Here is a 22,810-nt window from a genome sequence, read left to right on the forward strand (position 1 = left end):
CGACCTCGGTCCTGGGCCCTTCCACTCTCCACCTGCACTGCCTCCCTGTCAACCCCTGCACTGGGGGACTGTCTCAGTATCCTACAGCCCCCCCTTCCCAGCACTTGTTCTGCACTTACCTTGCACTTGCCACCAGCTGGCCCTATTTATTTATTATTTTATGCTACTTACCTTGTACTCCACTCCCCCCCCCTCCATGCCTCGCCACGCCTTTAAACACTTGTGTACACCCAGTAGCGCTGTCCTCGCTATGAAATGAATAATTTTAATAAGGATCTGATGGTGAGACTAATTTCATTTTTTATGTTTTTAGGTACATCATTCACTACTGTCTGTGTCACGAGTACCAGACACCGGCGGACGGCTTCTACAGCCGCCAGTTGCTTCTCCGCGTGAACAACGTTACCACCCTGACCATTTTATGGGACGATCGCCAAGTACAAGTATGCCCTTACGCGGTACTAACGGTTAGATGCAACATACCTACCGTTGTGGTGGCCTAGTGCCTCGTTGTTGGAACAGCCATGCGATTATCAGTGCGACAGAAGAGCTTATTTTTATCGTAAACCAACACCCTGTGTACTGCACACGAACATCGCTTCCCTCAAGACGAACTAATTTGGATCGAGAGCAAAGAAAAATGCAAATCGCTGAATATTCTCTAAACATTTGATGTCCAATAAACGTACTTTGCCAAATGTACAATCTTGCCGTTTGCTTTTAAACCACGGTTTCACATTCCGAATTGTGGTGCTGTATTGTGAGATGCTCTAAGACCCTGTGTACAGCAAAGGACCATCGCGTTCCTCAATACGAACTTTTTGGAACATGAGCAAATAAAAATGCAAATCGCTGAATATTCTCTAAACATTTGATGTCAAATAAATGTACTTTACCACATTTACAATCTTGCGGTTTGATTTCAAAGTACAGTTTCATATTCCGAATTGTGGTGCGCTGTATTGTGAGCTGATCTGTGTTGATTTCCGGGGTCTGTGTGGAGTCGCGTAGAAGACGCCTGGGCGCGTTTGCCTACGCAGCTCAGTCACGTCACGGATAGAGGCGGGGAATATGAATGTTTTGATAAAGTCTGTTTCAGGGGCGGGGGATTTGATTTAGTGCCGCAAAGGCAGGTGAGCCAGGTCGATGCGGCGGAATGATAGGATTATCACAAAATGGAGGCTGATTTCGAGTGCGATAATGGGCGAAAAGTCGGGTAAGGTCCATAGGAAAGTTTCCTACGATCTACCGATTTATGCTTACAAACACATGGCCGACCCGTAGGGACAATAAAAAAAAAGTCCCGGAACTATCCTTTAATATGTAAATCAGGCCTTTCTTTTAAAATGGTCTGATCCCTGGCATACAGCATTACCTGGCGACGTGGACCTTGACCGAGAGCCAGTTCAGCAGCGGTCACACTTTGGGATGCGATGAATTTTCATAAGTCTGCTAGCCAGCTGGAAATCTGTATTTTGCACTAAGGGAAGCTTCTTGGTTTGTGTTTTAGAAACCATTACGTGTGTGGCTTACATGTGCACACATATCAACATTGCTTATTTGTGCTGTTCATATTTGCTCACTTCTCTGAGATTGAGCAATTAGAGGTTGTTGTCACCTAATGGTCTCCAGGTTCAATCATTTCTCCTGCCCTTTTCTCTGTCTACTCCCAATCCCCAGGCCATTTTGATCTCTTGAGTTTTAGCCTACCCTTTATGAAGAAGGGAGAGGGCAAGGTGAGTTGGAGGAGGACAGGGGTGGACTGGTCTATAGGTAACTGGAGATTTCCCAGTAGGCCTCTGCACCCTGAGCCTTTTTTGAGTTGTAACCTATTTTATTTCCCAATTTTCTCATAGGAGAAGGGTTGGACTGGCTGAAAATATGTAATATGGGGTCACTTCTGGTTAACAGGAAAGTAGTGTATCATTGGCTGCCATTTCCTGTGCAGAAAAAGCGGTTACTTTTCATATATGAATATAATTGCGTGCATTTCCCACAGATGAAGAGCAGTGAAACTTGCTGTGCAAAAGCACGGTGCCTAGGGGAGATTTGTCTGATTGTGCTGTAGGTCTTTCCTACTACAATATCCAGTTTAGCTTTACATAGCAGCGCCCTGGTCCCATCCTGGGTCATTCACTCATAAGTAAGGCTCTGCGTCCCGATGAGTCCTGCTTGCAACTTGTTATTAAAACCATATGTTGCCATATATGGTCATGCCCTCTGCCTGACTCAGGCATAAGCTGCCAGCAATGCTCCTTAACAGCAAATGTGCACTACGTGAAGACTGGCCAGACATTTTAGTTCCACTGCAGAAACACCATTAGGAATGACTAAGAACTGTATTTAAAATGGCTACGTCCACGTCCCGACAGGTGCTGCTTGCAACTTTTTAACACCCAGATTCAGCCAACCTGGTTTTAAGTGCAGTTTACACATCAAACCATAATATCCTTGACATGGAGTAGAGGAGTGGGCCGATAAAAACGAGTTGCTAAAAACCGCCCTGCCATTTTTTAATGGAAAATAAAATAGTGCTCCAGAAAGAAATCATGTTTTACACATTACAACAAAAATCCCTGTGACAAAGCAGGTGGGGGCATTGTAAATTCTAAACATTGCCCTGCGAATATTGTGAATACACTAAAAACGCATTGTCCATTAGGCCGCGATTCATAAGCAGGTGGCTTTCAAATCGCTCCCCCTTCTTTCTCCCAGAAAACGAAAAACCCACTAAATGATTTGGATGCAGAATCTGGCCAATTCCCAATAAAACGTTTTGAGATGCTTTTGAAAAAACAAAGAAATTCACAAATTGCTGTGTGTGTTATGTTATGCTATGTTATGATGATTTATACAACGCACCACTGCCATTTGCATGGTCTCCAGGCGTTCACATGTCTCTGTAAGAAAAGTGGGTGGGGTTGGTTAGTGAGGGGTGAGGGATAGGATGGAGGTTGTGCTCTTCTGTTGATGCTTGTAGAACTTGGAGGAACTGACCTCTGTGTGTGTGAGGTTTCAGGCTGTGCTTTGTTGTGTGCTCTGGGCTAGCACTGTCTGGAGGAGTAGCGATCAGTGTATGGGTTGTTTGCTGTTTGTAACTATTTGGTTTTGTGGTGTGGTTAGCCGTGGGGGTGTGGGTTGCGTGTTGTTGATGTGTAGTTTTGTTGGCCTTTTGGGCGTGCGTAGTACGTAAGAGGTTTGCAGGTGCAGGAAAAAAGAGGCAGTGGTTAGTTGGTTTCTATTTGGGTCTGGGTGTGTGGTGGTTTTATTGGTGATTGCGCACAGTGTGCGCTCAAACAAAGATATGGGTCAAACCAGAGAGGCAGAATTGAAACATAATATTTGCATATATAAAATGAGATTGTGAAAATCTACAGTGGCCTACAGTCCGGTATTTTCCAGAACTGTCAATTTTTAAGGGGTTGTGTGATGCATCCAGCTATTCAGATTGGCGTGATGGAAAGTTCCTGAGTTTTCTTAGTACAATTATCCTCTACCAGCTGCCTCCTGTAGAGCCAGTGGACTTGGTGGGTCAGGCCTTGATTCTCTGATGGTGTGTGTCAAAGACTTTGGGTTAGTCTGTTCACATTAAAATGTTCAACAGGTTAAGCAGACTTGCTACAGATATATGTCTGACTACTCCCCTGTCCTCCTGTGTACTGCCCCTTTAAGAAAAAACTGTGCTAATTCCTCTCTTCCCCCAAAAGTCACTTCCCCAATTTTAATGTAGCCAATCCTAGGGTTTGTTTTAAGTTTTACTTTCGGTTTCGAGAGTGAGAGCAGTTAACCCCTGGGTGGGAGATATGACACCAAGGAGCACATTCAAGTATTCGTGTAATTTGGCGGCTGGGACCAGTTACATTTAGACTTCCACGTGTGTGGGCTCCTGCCTTTAAATTGTTGTCATTTGCATGGCAGAAAGCAAAATGTGAACCTTTTGCACTCCGCTGTGCAAGTAAACCATGCCTGACATGTGCTCATAACCCGCAAAGGGACCTCGTAGTAAGGCGGTAAGGGTTTACCGGTACCGGTAAAATACCGGTACCGGTAAACCCTTACCGCCTACCATGTAATGAGGCTCATAGTCTGACATGGATGATTATTGCATTACTGGATGGTTATTGCATTTTGGAAATATTTGTCTGCATTGTGACTCACCCCCTCAAGTGTGCCTTAAAGAAACCTTTAATGATTCTAGTAATTATTGTATTGAATTCCAGAAAGTCAAACTATTTGTTATTCCTTTTCTTTCTTATTTAGAAACACTGCTTAAAGTGTTACACTTGTGGAACCTCCTATTTTTTTTAAAGAGGTCTGAACAAGAAAGCCAGCCGCTCCAGAAACAAAGTGCCACATGTTGCTGGCCATAGCCCAGAAGATGCCATTAAATGTATTTTTTTTTAAAGCATATATATAGTTTCCTTTTTTCAGGGGTAACAACAGGGGTAGCAAGGGAGGCCTCACGGGTCACAGGAGCAACCCCTGACAACCCCCAAATGACGTCCCTGGGTGGACGGAAGCCTTCATGGGTTATAGTTAGGTCCAGCCTGCTGTTTTCTAGGTGTCCCTCTGACAACCACTGTATGAATGCAGTTTCGTGTTTAACAGCCGAACGCTGAGTCCTTCGAGAGAGAGTGGGACGCATATGTTTGCATTTATGGTCATGGCCTCTGCCTGCCTTTGAGAGCAAGGGCTTCACCTTCTATTAATGCTGCTCAACACCAAATGTTGAATAGGTGTAGAATGGCCATACATTTTACTTGTGCTACAGCACAAGGAGCCCACAGAATACGATAAACTCTGACCATCAGAAGATACACTGATGCAATATTAATTCATTCAGTTTGTTCTTTGTATGGCGCCTTTCACCATGATTATGGTTCCAACGTGCTGTTGGTTTAACGCTGTGGGATGGACCGGAGTCCACATTTGGGAGAATTGGAAGGTGCTATTATGCGTGTGTGTATTTTGACCATTACAGTTAAATCCGCGTGGCCAAGACCCTGCTAGTCACCCATGTCTGAATGGCGTGTGGATGGGTGCAGCAGAGGTAAACTATGAACTAAACAGGGGTTTATTGTGTTTGAGGAGATAGAGAATTATGTGAGAAGCTACATTTCAAATTTGCTGTCATTAAGGGTAGCTTCTTATGGCAGAGGTGTTGTGCAATACTGTTATTTTTGTATTTTTTAATTTTTTAATTTTTTATTTATTTTATGTGTTATAGTTTTGATTTAAAACTTTACACATATTCAATAAATAATACACAGAATAACAATACACAGGAATGAAATAAAACCAAATTACATGCACTTATCCACACACTTATTAAACATTATTAGTTAAGTAGTGAGAAAAGCGCTGTCTCAAACAATCTACAATCAATCAGCAGTTAATCACAATCAGTGTCTATGCCAAATTTAGATTCAAATTCATATTAGTCACCTTGCACGACTAAAAAGTGAGATAAGATAAAGTATATCAATGATATTAAGATGCCTAGAAGCACATTACCAATTTAAACAATTTAAACTGTCAAAACAGTAAAAACACAGTAAGAACAGTAGAAACTGTAAAAACGATAAAAGACAGTACACCAATAACCAAACTAGTATAGCAGCATATGTTAAGATATTGAATTATTAAAATAAAATAAAATCTGGCTCACCATATCCTCATAACTTTATGTGTCCAATTTAGGGGTGGCGGGGGGGGCAAAGATATATTAAAGTGCATTTTCATTTCCTTTATCATGTCCCTCAATTGTATGTGTTTCCACCACCTTCCATAGTGTTTGTGTTATATGTCAGTGCAGGGTGTGTGGAATGAGCCTGTGCCTTCTGCTAAGTTACAAAGGTGTGGTGTATGAGGGGAGAACATGGGTTAGCTGTACAACCAACAATGTCTACATCCTGGATCCATCTATGTCCAAAGAGCAGTGCTACGTATCGCAGACGAGCTAAGTGCAAGATGAATGCATACTACTCACATCTTACACTGACCAAATACCATGCCTAGTTTCTTCTAGTGTGAACAAGATCCCCCTTTCATGTTTTCTCATGGCGACATGGCCCACTCTCATGTGCTATGTGCTAGAAAGCTCAGTATTTGTATTTTTTATTTATTTTATTTAGTTTATTTATATACAATGTACACTAATTGTACAGTTGGTTTCAATAAGCAGGTTCAAAGGGAAATTACACAGTGCACAAGTGGATCCTGAACCACACATTGCAAAGCCCTGATGATTTACCTTGGAATTTGGGGTAGCATATGGAAATCAGCAGCTAAGGACATGCAATGCAAATGAGAGGATCAGAGCTATGACCAGGGAGTCTTGGAGATTCACAAAACAGGAGCACATGATTAGCCCCTTTTGAAACCTGGCTTAACCTTTTGTTTTTTTCAGCACTTATTCCTAGAAGAGGAAATCTTTCTCCACACTTCAATTGAGCTTCATCATAGTAACAGGATAAGCAGTACTCCTTCTCATGACTTGTTCCTAATGCTAAGTCCTAAAACTGCCATTTTTAACCTGAATCAAAAGTGCTTCTCTTTGCATTGTGCTTCATATGCACTTTTCACATGGAGCACAAAGTACCATTTCTGAATCAGCAAATAGAGAATTGTGCAAATAATTGCAGATGCAATTTACGCCTGCTGCTATTTGCTACTTTTCTCATCTAAATTACGACCAAATGTATCACCAATACCCTCTCTGATGCTTTAATATATGTGTACATTCCTTAACCTCAGTAGCAAAAATATTGCATTCCAATCTCTGTATTAACCAAGTGGTCTAATTGTGAGGAATTCGACCATCCGCATAGTGGGTGTGCACTTGCCTGTGTTTTTAAACATTTGTTATAGAAATTGAATGATTTTAGATCCGCCTCCAAAAAATGTGTGGGTCTAATCCGCACACATTATCCTATGCTCACTGCATGACATACACATAGACCTGTGTACTCTAGGTGGACACAGCCGTCAGGCGCCGTCCCCCCTGTCATATTTATTTAAGATATGACAGCCAGGATTACACTATGTCCTCTCAGAAGGGAAAGGGCAGAACCGTCCTCCTGCCATGGCCAGCCTAATTAACTATCGAAGGCTCCATGGATGCACCCTGTCCTTTTGTTGAGCCCTACAGAAGGGTGGCAGTGATTAACATAATTAACATACTAAAAGAGTTTACTTCAAATAGGCCCACATGGGGACTGGCTGCAGAGGTTAACAAAGCAGACAGGAAACCCCAACACTGTGCCAACCTGAAGCCAGCTCCTGCCCTTAGTATCAATGGATAGTGACATGTCATCTCGGGCTATGTGTATTACAGTAGTCAGCCACATAGGGAGACCCCATTCAATAGGTACGAGTATGTAGATTGGCGGTGCTTAAGTCTGTTCCCGCAGCAGCTTCAAGAGAGGCCTGCCGCTTTAATCAGAAATTGCAGAGAGCTCCATTGACTAGATAGACCCTTAGATCCACAACAGACAGGGAGATGGGTGGGACTTAGTATTACACGTTTTCACCCTTTTACCTTTTCTATCGCAAAGCAATCTGGATATGACCTCGTGCATGCAGGAGATTGTTCGTGGGTAACCACGGTTGGTTCATTAAGGTAGGCTTAGCCTTTACCAATCACTTTGGGCCATTTGGCTTAAAAAGAGTTGTTAAAGTAGACCTGGGGTGTAACCTGTGGAGAGTCTGCTAATTCTCCTGAAATATATATGTGTGTCACCTGCAGCAGTATCAACATAGGGGGAACCCCTTACCCTCCCAAAAATGTGCAAAACATCAATTATACTGCTTACAAACAGAGGTATGATAACAATCATTAGTATCCTGAAATGGTATTCCAATTAATAATGCCTAAATCGTCACATTTGCCATCCAATTTTAAAGTTATTGTTTATCTCAGCCGACGTGTGTTTCGACCTCTCTGGTTTTCCTCAAGGCAACTTCTTTAAACAGTCTGTTTCCCTACTGATATTAGTCGTTGTATGTTATTTTCATTATTAGCTCCTGTGCTCTGTCCCTTTACTACGTAAGACTTCCCTGCTAACCGTTTCTATCACAGCAACAAGAACAAGGGGGAGACCGCCCGCAACACCCCTATTCTCTTACCCCACTCCATTTATATATTTAATTCAATGTGACCGAATTTCGACGAAGAAAAAGATTAAAAAAAGTGACAAAAGTAAAAGGTCAAATGTTTTTAAAAGAAGTAGGCTAATACCTTAGGTTGCCCTCTGCTGTCCGACTATCAAAGTGCACCTCTCTGTGCCCTTCAGCAACAGCTATCATTTTAACAAACAGAATGAGCACGGTTCTACACGGTCACCTTCACCTTCCACTATCGCAAACTTTCACAATAATTTCAAGTAACTTCTTTCCACCCCCACTTCTCTGCACACAAGGCATGGCGGTTTAAGTGTCAATGAACAGTTAATTACCGGCTCAACGTTTCAGTCTCTAAAGAGCGAAACGCTGTAGGACGAACGCCACCTCAGGAGCTAAAATTGAAAGTACGTGCTGTAATTATGCTACTACACAATCCTATGCCATCACGGGGACTCTGCAATGGAACAAGTTTGACAATTACCAATTACGCATCTACAAAGACACATCATAGAGGCCTGTGTAATTGATGGATTGTACTTGATACTGTTCTTATACTGGGCATACCTCTCATTCCATCTATTACAAATATGCCTTTGAAATTCAAAATAAGACAGTTTCCTATATGTTTAGCCTTTTCAATGACCACCAATAAGTCACAGGGATTTACGCCCCCTTCCTGGAATCGATCAGTGGTAATTCTGAAATTTAAGAAGGGGTACAGAAGTCACCCTATGAATTACCAACCAATATTGACCTTAACGTATGCTAGAAAAGCATATGTTATGCCGGGAACAGCTAGTACAGTAAAATATACCATATGCATTTGTTGAACGCAGATTATGTTACCACAAGTGTGTGACATTTCTATGCATTTGTGATGATATTAGTATTGTTGCTTGAAATTGGTATTACTGCATGAACAAAGTAATAATAAGTGCACAAATACTCCACTTTTCGGATGTGGACCTCTTTACTAATTAGACAGTAACAGTTAAACAGGTGATATTTGGAATGCTGCTTTTTTTTACCATTACAACTGTCACTTTTTGTAAGTGCAGTTACTGCCTCCACAAAGAGGTGGTAATTGTGACAGTGCAGGTGTAGGTAATGGTCAGCAGTATTACTGCGTGTGGTAATACCACCAATCTTCAATGAAGTCCTACGTGACTTCAGGATGAGGCGTACTCCTAGCTCTAACGCAGATGTTAATATTTTTACCATCTGCTGTAACGGGTGGTATTTTTAGATCAAGGACAAATGATCATGCTGACTTTTTTACCACATTTATCTTGGATTTTTTTTTGTGAAGGGGAGGACCCTGCATATGCCTAGCCCATGCCCATCCCTCGCCCTGCCCCACTGCCCTAAAAATCAATGTAGCCTTAGCCCGGCCGTCTCCCTAAAAATAAATCTGTGAAAAATGCTAGAAATCGGTCGTTTCACCAACAGGCTTTTCAGCAACTGAGGTGAAACAGCTGCGACGAGATGGTCATGTACCCTACTCGCATTCCCTAACTCACAATGAGGCCATGTTTGGTGTCTCATTTTTTTCTTGGTCTAAAGGTCTTTGCCCAGATATCTGCCATTCACCTTAACAGTAGAATGAGTATTTAAATGTGGAAAAATCAGGGTGAAATCCTTGATACTAACTATATGATTCATGGATTATTTGCGCCGAAAAAACTGGTATTTGTACGCCATTCTGCCAACAAATCCCCATTTGTTAAACTCCGTTTTTTTGGGCCCAAATAATCTATGTCTGTGCCAATGCAAAAGTCATGAAAAAAAGCTCAGCGGATCTTCCATATTCCCACTCTCTACGATGATGCTTGCATGAAACCTATCTCCATTCGTAATAAACCTTAGAAGCTGTATAGCTGCATCATGCTTCTGCTGCTCTTATTATCTCCCTAGGACATGTTGGCCTGACCTCCTCTGAGTCTAGAATCAGGTCATCAATCAGGGCGCCTTCACTTTCCTTTCTGGGACTGATCACGTGGCCATTACAGCTCCTGCACGACATTTCTTCCTCTTAGGCCGCGTGCTTTCATCTGCAAGACATCCGGCAGTTCTCAAACCAGCTTCATTGTGGAGGTCTGTAATTCAATGTAGTAATTGAAAGAAAAAAAAAAAACACGCGGCTTTCAAATGTGATCAAAATACCCCTGACTCCAAGTTGTCATTCTCAGCTTTAACCTTGGTCAACATAACATTTTCCAGTTTTTTTTCTTTCGAATATTGAGGTTTGTTCTCGGAGTCAGCAAAGGCATGCTATCTTGACCCCCCTGGACATAATACTCTGCATCTCCAATGAACATTATCCACGAAACACGGTGCACGACAACGTGTACACCTGCCTACATACAGTTCAATGGCCATCTAAAATATTGAATATTTCTGAAATTATTTCTGATATATGTCTGACTTCCTATGGGTCGTTAGGAGTCTTACTCACATGCATTGTCGAGCTTGATAGATTGGTAATGCAAATCTGCAAAATGTCTAATTATTAGCATCCTTGATGTTTGCATCAGCCAGTCAGCCTCCTCAAAGCCCAGGGTTAATCTCATGATTCAAGATTGAGTTTTGGTCAAGCCATGAGTTACACGCCCTTCGCATCGCTTCCCTCGTCTCTTCGTCCCCGACACCTCACTCCCTGGCCCATCCCGATTTACCCCTCACTGTTGCTGCGCCACCATGCCACACCTTGCATCATCACTTGCCTGGCCACAATGGAAAGGGGGAGCGGCCCCGCATGGAGCCCCACCCACCAGTTCAATGGCAGCCATTTTAGGTGAGCATATCTTTGTTAGAAACAAGTGGTCGTGTGCTCTCAGCAGCCTGTTATTTTGGTCAAATGCATTGCTCTCAGCACACGGTTGTTTTGCCCCAGGATGCTAATTGCAATAAATCCCTGATCTGGGGCATACATTGGCTGGTAACGGCACTGGGGCCAGGCATGAAGGCTCTCACTACCATGGTCCTATATCATGGCCCCCCGGCTGTTATCAAATGGTAAAGCCCCCAGTGTGGGTGATTACCGCTATATTATTGATGTGTTGTGTAGCCAAATCAATGATAACGCATCTCTAGCAACTCAGAGAGGAAGTAGCCACCCTGTTTCCATGTTGAAATGAGTAGGATTTTGTGGGATATTGCACACGAACACACACACACACACACACAGACACACCCACGCACCCACGCACACACAGACATGTACGCCGCCGCCTATTTACCCTTTATCCCCACTACAGAGCATTTCTGCAAATCTTTTCTTAGGTTATTAGTGATATAGCCGTGCTACAGGGCGGGGGCACTTTCATCAGTGTCAGTTAGATGTGCATAGTGTGCTTATCTGATGCACAGTATGTAGAGGTGCGCACCTTGAGAACTGTGAGTTTCCATTTGAACGTGGTGTTTCGGGTCCTACTGATTACCATGAACAGGTGGTTCATATGCCCCCTATTAATGAACATAGCTTAAAGTGCATGGTGTTTGCATTGCATTACACAGTCGCTTTGAAAACCCCGCCTTTAAGCACCTCAGTGAAGGTAATGAATCCTGCCACTACCCGAGTGGATCACGCTTAGCAGTGGCATGCAGGACCGGACGGGAACAATGAAGACACACTGGTACCAAACAAGTGACCACGTTTGTACAACTTAAATTGTGACTTTTCATAGAAAACTGTTTGGCTAGTACTTGGGGGTCACACATTTGAGAGGTATTTTGGGGAAATGAAGATTTTAAAGCTCATCTTTTAAAACTACCAGATACATGACCCAGACGCTAAGTGTTTAACGGCGCCGTAAAAGGCTGCGGCGCTGTTAAAACACCTAGCGCCTAATTATGGTTTACCAGCCGTTAAAGTAGGGACCCGCAAAGGGACCTTGGTGCTAATTTGCGGTACCGTAATTAGAGCCTTCCCCATTCCCATTGAGCCCTATGGGGCAAAAATGGGAATGGGGAAGGGCCATGGCGGCATGGGGAATTACCGCCACACCAACCTCGGAATGGGGTGGTAATTCCCCATTCCGCCATGGCAGACTCCGGCATCGGCCATGGTGCTAATAGCACTATGGTTTTCCGCCGGAGTCCTAATGAGGGCCACAGAATATACGAAGTGTACAAACTTACCTACCAGGGCCAGCAAAACAAACACAGACAGACCTCTAAGGCCAGCCTGTTGGGCATTTCCCTAGTGACCATTGGGCCAGTCCAAAACTGGTGGTATGGCACGGAGAAAAGAGCGCTGTAATATGGGATTTGATAGCAGAAAGGGCATGGGAGGTAGAGGGTCAAATGTGTGGCTGGTGCATTACAAACACAGGACAGGCTGCAAAATTGTCTTTAGCTGAAATGTTCGATGGGAAGAGCGCATGCGCAACACGGTATGCTTTGCATTCATGCTCAGGTCACCTAATCAGTCCCTCGCTCATAGGCACGTGTTATTCTGCCTTCAACGGCTCTGATTTCACTTAATTAATTATATCCACATGCTGCTGTGTTGTTCAGGGTTCCTTTAGTCAAGGATGTGTTATTCAAAGTGTTCACTTAGTTCAAGTGATGTAATGCAATAGTCCCATACACATAAGATGTTTCATGATCTCACTTCATCAGGACAAGACAGAAGAATAGTAGCAACAATTAATTAGACAAGAAGAGTCTAAAGGTAGCAAAGACATGGCAATATTTGCAGAGTCGAGGGCATTTGTAGATATTTTCACGTTATTTAATAAGCGTCCATAGACTTAATGGTCATGATTATAGCCCATCCATACCTTGTTCTGATCGAATGTATCAGTTTGGTGAGATGGATTAGTGGGGTTAGGCAACCATAAACAGTCCAAAGGAGACACTTAATGGATAACCTCAAAGAATCAAAGAAAAAGGAAAAGTTGGGACGAATGAATATGGGTTCTATGTGAAAATGTCACTGTGAAAAAGTCGCCAGTCGGTGACTTTTTCTTCCTGACCCCTAAAATTCTTTCCCCAAAATATTTTAGAAAGGGTAGAGTTATATATTATTACCTGCAATCCTAGAATATTTGGGGAAAGAGTTTATCTGGAGGGTGCATTTCTAAGGAAATGTCGCCACCTTGTGGTCAGTTTCATGGGAACATTATGACTGGAGTGTGTGTGTGTGTGTGTGTGTGCGCGTGCGTGCGTGCGTGTGTGTGTGTGCGTGCGCGCGTCTTCCTGTGTTTGAGTGCGTTTATATCTCAAACACCAGTAAATCTATCGTGGGTTCATAAAGGCTTTAAAAAAACTCTTCCACCAAAAATGTGAAATGAGACTACAATCTTGTCAATCTTGCCCCCCATGTCTGCCTCCATCACCTGTGCCGTTGGTCAAATGCAGCTTCCTTAATGGTCTTCATGGCAGTAGTGCAATGGGTTTATATGGAATCATCATGAAATTACCACCTGGCAAAGGCAGACTTTTCCCTTAAATCTGCCACTGGGTAAGATGTAATCTACAGGGGCTGCCCATAACTTTAGCAAATGCTGCCCCTAGCTTTACCGAAGTGCTGTTGCTGGTTCTTCCTTAGGTGACTGATTGCTGCGTATTAGGCTTCATGCAATCGGTGAGGCTGCTCCTCAGAGTGTGCAATTTAAATACCGTTACTGGCTCTAAATTTCCCTCGAAATCTAGCGAATGTCAAACTGACAGGTTCTTCTTGTGGGGGCTATTTTTCTTATTACCACTTTTATATATTCGATATATTGTGATTTTACTTGTTACCTCATTTGTTACCTCATTTAAAATGTAGCTTCCATTGAAAGTATTTCTTCCTTTTCTACTTTCCCTCTGGCACGGCACCACAGTCAGTTTTCCCCCTGGATTGCTGGGGCCCCAGGCTCCAAATTTCACCCAAGGTTTCCATCCACATTTTATTGGTCTATCGTCTGCCTCCCAACTCCTTTACCAACTTTCTCTATGATTTTGCGCACATGCATGGAAATGTCCTGGGTTTGATTTTCTCTGATAAGTCCATGACCACTCCTTTTAAACCATTACCAGTTACTTGGACCATATTTCTTTCTCCAGACCCTCAAACAACTTTTCCTCTCACTGACACTGGGGTATGATCAGCCCCACCTCTTTGGCAAACCACCTTATGATAAGTACTGGCAACTTCATAGTGACAGAGAACTATGATCCTGGCAGCTCACTTCTTAATGCCATGGCGCATGTAGAGGAAACTTTTGCCCCTGCCGTAATTAGTAACATCAGCTCCAAACCTTCAGGTCCCCTGTTCTCTGCGGATCTTGAAGCTCTTAAACAAGCATGTCGTCGCCTGGAACTTAAATGGCACATTAATTATCATCTCTTATCTAAACAGACCTATAAACAATCCTCTCACCTTTATTATGAGGCTGTCAACTCAGAAGAATCTCAATTCTTTGCTAATCACATCTTATCAGCCTCTGTTCCTCACGGGAACTCTTTAAGGTAGTGAAGGAACTTACGGCTTTGTGCCTGCCAAAACAGGATGCCTCACGCTCTGAAGCGCAATGTCATTCTATTAGCTTGTTTCTTTCTGAAGAAATGTGCAAGATATTACAATCCATTGCCAGTACTGAACTGAAATCCCCAGTCGACCTTCATGTTCCTTAATCTCCCAGCAGGGAAAATGTGCTTGAACCATTTCATTTCGATCCGGTCACCCATCAGGTCGTTTTGGCCCTACAACAATTCCCATATTCTGTGCGGCTCTTTACTGCTCTTTCTCTATGGGTATAATCCAGGCGGCCCTCAAACATGTGCTGATGACCCCACTCTTGAAGAAGCCCCATTTGGATGTAACCCTCACAGTTAACTACTGGCCCTTTTTGCTTCTTCTGTTTTTAATTAAACTTATGGAAGTAATAGTCACCCCACAACTTTGGTTTTAGACCATTCATGGGCACAGAATCAGTTATGATCTCCGTTCTTCATGATCTTGCCCTGCTTCATGACCATGGTTAGGTCAGAGTTTTGATTCTCCTTGACCTTTCTGCGGCTTTCGATACAATTGATCATGACATCCTTCTTCTGACCCTTCAAAACGCAGGGATATCTGGCTCCCTGATCAATTGTTTTTCATCCTTTCTCACAGGTCATACCCAAATGGTTTCCCTGTTTCCATTTCGATTGGCCCCTGTGGCCCTCTCTTGCAGGTTCCCCCAAGGTTATTGTCTGTATCCCCTTCTCTTTAATCTTTATCTTCAACCGCTTGCAGACCTTATCTCTGAACACAAGGTTCGATTCTGTACATGTGCGATGACACCCAGCTGCTTTTTTGCTTGAATTTGCCTGTCTCCGATATTGCCTCAAAACTGCGAAATTGCTTAGTGGCAATTTCGAATTGGATAGTAAAGAAATCTAAACTCAGTTAAGAGTCTTGGCATTAAACTCTTACCATCAGGTATCAGGGAAGCCCGAACCCTGTCTGTGTGTAATGCTGTTTTTTTCAAGCTAAAGACATCTTCGGACCAAGGTAGTTACTGCATCCATTGTGGGATCCTTGGTTTACTGCAATGGAATCTACCTTGGCCAGCCAGCTTTCCAGATTCAGCGTCTGCAGCTGTTACAAAACGCTGCAGCTCGCTCGGCTTTGGGAGCCACAAAACGTTCTCACTGTCGCAGCCTATTACAGCAGCTTCTTTGCCTGACAGTGAATAACCATATTACATTCAGGGTTCTCTGTATTATGCATCGCACAATTCATATAGCTGGGACAGAATATTTACAATCGAAACTGACCTTTTATGCTCCAGCTTGGCTGTTGAGATCTGCTTCACTTCATTTGTTGATGATGCCCAGGTTTCGCAGACCTCGGGCGGGAGGCCGGTCCTTTTCGGTCTTCGTCCCATCTTTGTGGCATTCTCTTCCTTTACAGCTCCGTCAGATTATGGATCTTCTTGGCTTTTGCAAGGCTCTTAAACCCTATCTTTTTTTAGCCTGGCATGGCCTTTTCTTGGTTCTGGTCTTGGAGGCTTGTCTTTTAGCGCACAGATGCCCTTGTGCCACAGTTAGCGCGTTATACATTCAATTACATTTCATTACATGCATCGGAATCTATACACAGAGATGGCATATGATATTTTCAGATGTGAGCAGGCCAAAGTTTAAATGTGGACGTGTTCATTTTAAAGCAGGAAGAGACAGTGACGCAGACATTGTTTGATCAACATGTATGTGACCAGAATCCTAACTGCACAGCAATGAGTATGAAATCGAACTGCTTATCATTTTCTTTCAACCATCAGGGCAAATGTTGAAATCTGTGGTTGCGACTTGGGGACATAAATGTGTTTATAAAAAAACAAACCCAGATGCAGAGGAGCTTGATCTTTATTAAAAATAAGTTTTATTTGGAGAGTGGTAGATGAAAATCATTCAGTCCCCTTAAACCTTTTGTCCTTTCTATGTTTCCAAAATTTCTAGTCCCACTTCCCTTAGCCGCAAACATCGGACAGGGCTCGTCTACTGTGATCTATACTTATACATGGAAAGAATGTTGGCCGAAGGATTCGAGGGTAACTCATTCGGTTCTGCTTTTTCTCCACCTTATCTGTCCTGATAAAGGGTGACGTCGCCGCCAGTGGTGCTCCGCTCACTGCAGGGACCGACGTTCTGCCACTAGCAGAGGCCACCAACCTCACGGTGCACCCCAGCTGGTACGCAGCCCAAACAAGGCAAGCGAGTGGCCCAAGCCCGACACAAACGAGCGACCGCCTGGCGGAGGGTGGCTCGCCGCTGCCCACACCAGTCAGGGGCGAGAAGTCAGAAGTGCCGGAGGCAGCAAAGCAACCTACTCCCGCAGCAGAAAGCAGCAAGGACGCCAGCTCCACAGCAAGTAGCTCCCAGGTTAGTGTTAATAGTGGTTTTATTCAAGGGTGCACCTCCACCAATGCACTTTGAAATAACAATAAGCCATTTAGTAAATAAAGTGCTGCATTTCAAATTGTTACCCCACATAAACTCAACTGGTGCATGGATTGTGAAGTGACCTAACGCTCTACAGTGTGAACTCACAATGATGTTTCCTAAATCACACCTATATTGTGTACTCAGACGTAGAATGTGCTCAGAATGACACATAGCTAAATATGTTGTGGACAACAACAACACGACTTGTCTGCCTCTGTCCAACTAGTCCAGGGGCCCCGATACCAGAGGGCTCCAAGGAGCCATCTGTTTAAGAAGCTGTTATACCAAAACTGAACAGCAGGGGGTGACACTGAAGAATAATATATTACAGCCTACTTCCCAAAAGCATAAATAGCAACATCAGACAAGCCAGCCTAGCCCATTTCTTATATATTACAGCCTGCTTCCCAAAAGCATACATAGCAACATCAGGCAAGCCAGCCTAGCCCATTTCTTATATATTACAGCCTGCTTCCCAAAAGCATACATAGCAACATCAGACAAGCCAGCCTAGCCCATTTCTTATATATTACAGCCTGCTTCCCAAAAGCATACATAGCAACATCAGGCAAGCCAGCCTAGCCCATTTCTTATATATTACAGCCTGCTTCCCAAAAGCATACATAGCAACATCAGACAAGCCAGCCTAGCCCATTTCTTATATATTACAGCCTGCTTCCCAAAAGCATACATAGCAACATCAGACAAGCCAGCCTAGCCCATTTCTTATATATTACAGCCTGCTTCCCAAAAGCATACATAGCAACATCAGACAAGCCAGCCTAGCCCATTTCTTATATATTACAGCCTGCTTCCCAAAAGCATACATAGCAACATCAGACAAGCCAGCCTAGCCCATTTCTTATATATTACAGCCTGCTTCCCAAAAGCATACATAGCAACATCAGACAAGCCAGCCTAGCCCATTTCTTGAAGACACAAGAGCCGGTAAAGTCATTAGGGGTCTTGTTCAATTCGAGAGTATGTTGTACAAATGTGACCACCTCCATTTGCACTTAAATACAAAATGTCCCCTCCGCACAATAGTCACCTTTCCCACCACGCAGTGCAAAAGTGAAGAGTAAAACATAAGCAAAATCCGCCTTTACTCTTCACTTTTCCACTGTGTTTGTGGAAAACTGTAAACGCCTGCCACAATTAAAGATTGCGGGAAGCACTTATTATGGATTACTCTGGAATCCGCCTGCTTTTGCCAGGTGGTAACTGCAGGCTGATTCCGTAGGGGTGCATTGTACTTCTCCCATGAAAAACCATGCTGGCAATAAGGCAGCTGCATTTGAGCAGTGGCGCAGGTGATGGAGGTGGACGTGGTATGCCCAGCCCACACCTCAACTTCCCCAGACAATGCAAGGAAATCTGGCGGGTCGGAAAAAGTGGCAAGAACTGGGATTTCTGTCACCCTTTTCCAAGCTGCTTCACCCAGAAAATCGCACCTAGTAGTGGTTCACCCTACATTCAGTAGAGGACTTCACAATGACCAGCTGGCCAGGATTTGCAGACTAGTAACTCAAGAATGCCATTGCTTTGATAGATATCAAGGGCTTTAAGTGCTCAACTTAACTCTACCAAATGCTTCATTGATCCAATTTTAACACCCAAAAGTCTTTATTTAAGTGAAGCTCTTTTTGGTTTTTCGTAGTTAACAAAAATAACATTTCCAATGAGTCTTTTAAGGTAGCCAGTAAATATTGCAAGATTTAAGAACACAGCACAAAAAAACAACCGAATAAATAAATAAATAAATAAATAAATAAATAAATAAATAAATAAATAAAACACTGCTAAATAAGGGTAGGTCCCAATAACGATTGTGAGCTAGGTTTCTCCCCCTGTCTGGAAAGGGTGATGGGGGGGTTGTCTATATATGAGGATTCATTCATTTGCTTTTAAAGGTGTCAACGATCTAGCATTCATTATTCTTGTGTTTTGTATAATTTTGTTTATTAATTTCTGTTGTGATTAATATGAGTTGCAGTTTAGGCAGTATTGTGTATTAGTTTCTGCAATTAGATCTGTCTGAGTATTTCTGTGGGGTATGTGTATATGTGGGGGCATTCATGTATGTGCTTGCACCAAGTCTTTGTAGTTTTAACCTTTTGATACATTGTTAAATAAAATCATATGTCTAACTCAATTTGGTTGAAAAAATGTGGCCGGTGGTGTGTGACACGGAGGCCTTGATCTCTTTCTGTAAATTATTATATGTGATAGCCTGGAAGATCAAGGCCTACCAGGCACCCTTTAGTTTGTGGACATATTCTTGTGGCAATAAAACCCAAGGCGGTGGGCCAATACCGCCCCAGGTAATGCCCGGGGCCGTAGTTAACGAAGCCCTGGGCATTACCGTTAGTACCCCGGCCCGTTTTTTTTTTCTGTTCCGAAACGTTTCGGAACAGAAAAAAAAAAAACGACGAAGAAAATGGCCGCCGCAATTGCAGCCATCGGGAGCGGATGCGCTGGGAACACAAGTATTCCCAGCGCGTCCGCTCTCGAAAAAGGATTAAAAAAAAGGTAAGTGGGGTTGGGAGGGTGGGAGAGGGGCAAAAAAAACAAACAAACATACCTGCCTCCCCGGCAGGGGACGAGGGAAGCCCCCAGCCGTGTGGAGGCGCAGAGCGGGGATGGCCCCGCTCCGAGTCTCCACACGGCTGGAGGCTTCCATCGTCCCCCGTTTGGGATGCAGGAACAAGAAGTTAAGTTGGGGGGGGGCGGTGGGAGGGAAGGGAATAAAAAAAAGACTTAGCCGAGTCCCCGGCGGGAGGCGAAGGCAGCTTCTCAGCCACGGGGAGGCTCGGGGCGGGGATGGCCCCGTTTTGAGCCTCCTCATTGGCTGAGGGGCTGCGACGCCCCTCGCCGGGAACAGAGTAGCCAGCACGCACGGCGTAACTGGGAATACCGTGCGGTATGGCTCGCAAATGAGCCAATCACCACCCAGTATTCCCTTTGCGCCGCGCGTGCCGGGTACTAATGTACAGTATTTCCTTGATGCTGTGGCATGTACAGTCATTAACATGAACATCATTTGCATGTAGAATATAGCTCTTTGTTAGGGGATTAGACTTCGGGAAGTTATGTTGCTTGTGATTGATAGGATGTGTTGTCATCTATGGTCTTGCCTTCCACCCAGTGACGGGTAATTCTCCACAGATTCCTGCCAATTAAATGTGTTTGTTTCCAATAGAAATTGTGTGTTCTCTTGCCAGTTGATCCTGCAATGAAATCAGTGTTCTCCCATGACCTGGACAATGTCAGTGAAGCCTTCTTCTTGTTCCCTCACAGGAGTTAGCATTCTGCTTGTCACTCTTGGCTTTTCTTATCATACTGCATCACCTCTGGCGTCAGATTCAATACATGATTGTTACTCTACTGGGTAGGCAACATTTTCTTTTTCCCATCCTTTAACATCATTAGTACTTCCATCTTTCTAGGTGCCTGGAAAGAGTCCATCCTCCTTGTGCAGAAGCACAGGGACTATGATGGAAGCAGTGCATGTGTGTACATACCAGCCGCCTGCAGCTAATCCACCCTGTTGCCATTCTCCCAGAAGTGGATTGACCTCAAAGGAAGCAGGAACATGTCCCAATGAGACTCCGATAAGGGAGGGACACAGCCATTTTGTTCCAACCCACTCCTACCAGCCTTTCAGCTGTACAGGCTTGATGGCAAATTCCCACTTTCCCTGCAGGCCAATCCGCCTTTAGCTTTCCCCAATGCAACGTGTCACCTCCTTGAGTGCTAACCATCATGCGGCATCACACCTGCATTCATTAACTGTTTGAACAGTGATTGGCTCTTAGCTTACATGTAGAGGCAGCATATAGTAACGTCTCTTAACAAAATTCAGTGAAAAAGGAAAAACTACAAAGCAATCAAACCTTTTTTTTTGTTTTTTTATTTCTTAATATATGCCAAACTGCTGCTTCACAAGCAGCATCAAGGCACGTACACGACATACAAAAGAACAAAAACACATTCAATACATATATAGCCAAGAATAATAAAAAAAACGGTGAAGTTTTCACAGCCACCTTATTGATTATGTGCACCTGTAGATTTAAAGTCAATTGCAAAACAAATGTAATTGTCTTATTACAACAGCTCAGCACATTTTGCAAGAATACATGAAAATAATGTCCTATTTTCCGTATGTATTCTGTTGCTTTATTTTTGTGTGTGAAAATATAATCTGATCAAATGCCTATATTTCAGTTTATCTGTTGATAAGTGCTGCCACCTGTCCATTGATTGATCTATCTTCTGGCCTATCAGGCACCTGCTGTTCGTATTTTATGTGGAATTGTGCATTACATTTATTTAATACATTAGCTCCTCACACTCACTCCCAAAAAGCGACCATCAGTAGGTTATATGTGCAATATTATGTGAAATGTAATCAACAGCATTATGGTAAATTAGGCCAAATGAAACAGTGAACAAACCCGGCCAATGTTATGGTGGGGATTTTAAAAAGTATGAAAAAAGGCTTTCACCTGAAAGGGTTCCCACAGTTCAGAGCCCTTGAGAAATGAATTGTGGGTCTGTAAATTAGCTCCAAAGCTCGCTTCTTGCTTCTTGCTTGCTTCGTGTTCCAAAAATGGTCTTTGTCTCATATAGAATGCTGTTTTATACACAGCTTCATGAACCCAGGACAGCCAGTTGTTTTACTGTCGTTAGGGACCATCAAGGTGGTATTGTGTTAACACGAACCAATGCTCTAATTACAAGGATGTTAGACTATACCACACTAAATATCTCTAATGAGGTTGAAACACACATGCCATTTTCTGCATCCTTGAGAACTGGCTGTCTTGGGTCGTTCAAGCTATATATAAAGCAGAGCTGCTCTATAAGACAAAGACAGGTTTCTGCAGCAGTATCCTCAATGCATTGCTTAGCAGCTATCAACTTGCAGTGACCTTCAAAGGGTGGCTATTGTGAAGCACTGTGGCATGTGTGACTTGTTAGCCAGAATCTACCATTCTACTCTCACATTTCAGGTATAAAGGTTTGTTCAGGATTTGTTAGAACCACCACAACATTGAGAATGTCTGCTAAACATAACCAACTGCTCCATCACAAGGATGTCAGATTATCCCACATCAATGAGAGTAAAATGTGTATGTGGTTGCCTGAAACCTTGAGGACTGACAATCTTGGAGTGATAAAGTTATGTATAAATGATCACTGCCCTGTAAGAAAGATGCTTTGAGCTAATTTGCATGCCACAATGCATTGGTCGGTGGCTCTGACATAGTACACTCATGTCTAGTAAAGACTCATATTTTAGAGATAAAGGCAATTGTAGAGGTCTACACTCAATTTTTTGTAATACACTGTATATTGGTCACAATGTTAGTTTTATTTTTTCATTTTTACTTTTTTGTAGTTTGTGGCCCCCAGAGAAGGACTAAAGTCCAAAATGCATCGGATCTCTACAATTGCCTTTGTCTCTTAAATAAACTAGACTTGACAAAACATGAATGTACTATGTGATATTTCTACTTGAGTTTTGAATCTACCATTGAAGGAACTTTGGGAGGGGGCATTCTCTACCCCCTCAAACAACGAAAAAGAAATGTGTTATTTTGGTATTAGTTGTTTTGAATTAGTTGAAATGTCATTAGTTGTTGTGGGATTCAATGAAATCACATGTAACCCTCTTTTGTTTAGTGGTTGGGGCGGAAGGCCCTTTTTTCTTTCTCCTGTCATCTTTTAGACACACAATACATTCTCCTCCGCCATC

General features: G+C 43.2%; 1 protein-coding gene across 3 annotated transcripts in view; it reads left to right on the forward strand.

The window, feature by feature from the left end:
* The window catches only part of TRIM55 (tripartite motif containing 55), a 508,360-nt gene that overhangs the window by 358,052 nt on the left and 127,498 nt on the right, over positions 1 to 22,810 (forward strand). For 2 of the 3 annotated variants that reach the window (XM_069621125.1, XM_069621127.1), the window contains one exon: positions 16,702 to 16,983. In XM_069621125.1, coding sequence (XP_069477226.1) covers positions 16,702 to 16,983 — 282 coding nt within the window. Of the gene's footprint in view, positions 1 to 16,701; positions 16,984 to 20,346; positions 20,438 to 22,810 lie in introns of all 3 variants that reach the window. The other variant, XM_069621126.1, reaches the window with a different exon arrangement.

Source organism: Ambystoma mexicanum, chromosome 5q, assembly GCF_040938575.1.
Source record: "Ambystoma mexicanum isolate Mex_15411 chromosome 5q, UKY_AmexF1_1, whole genome shotgun sequence".
Classification (NCBI taxonomy): Eukaryota; Metazoa; Chordata; class Amphibia; order Caudata; family Ambystomatidae; genus Ambystoma; species Ambystoma mexicanum.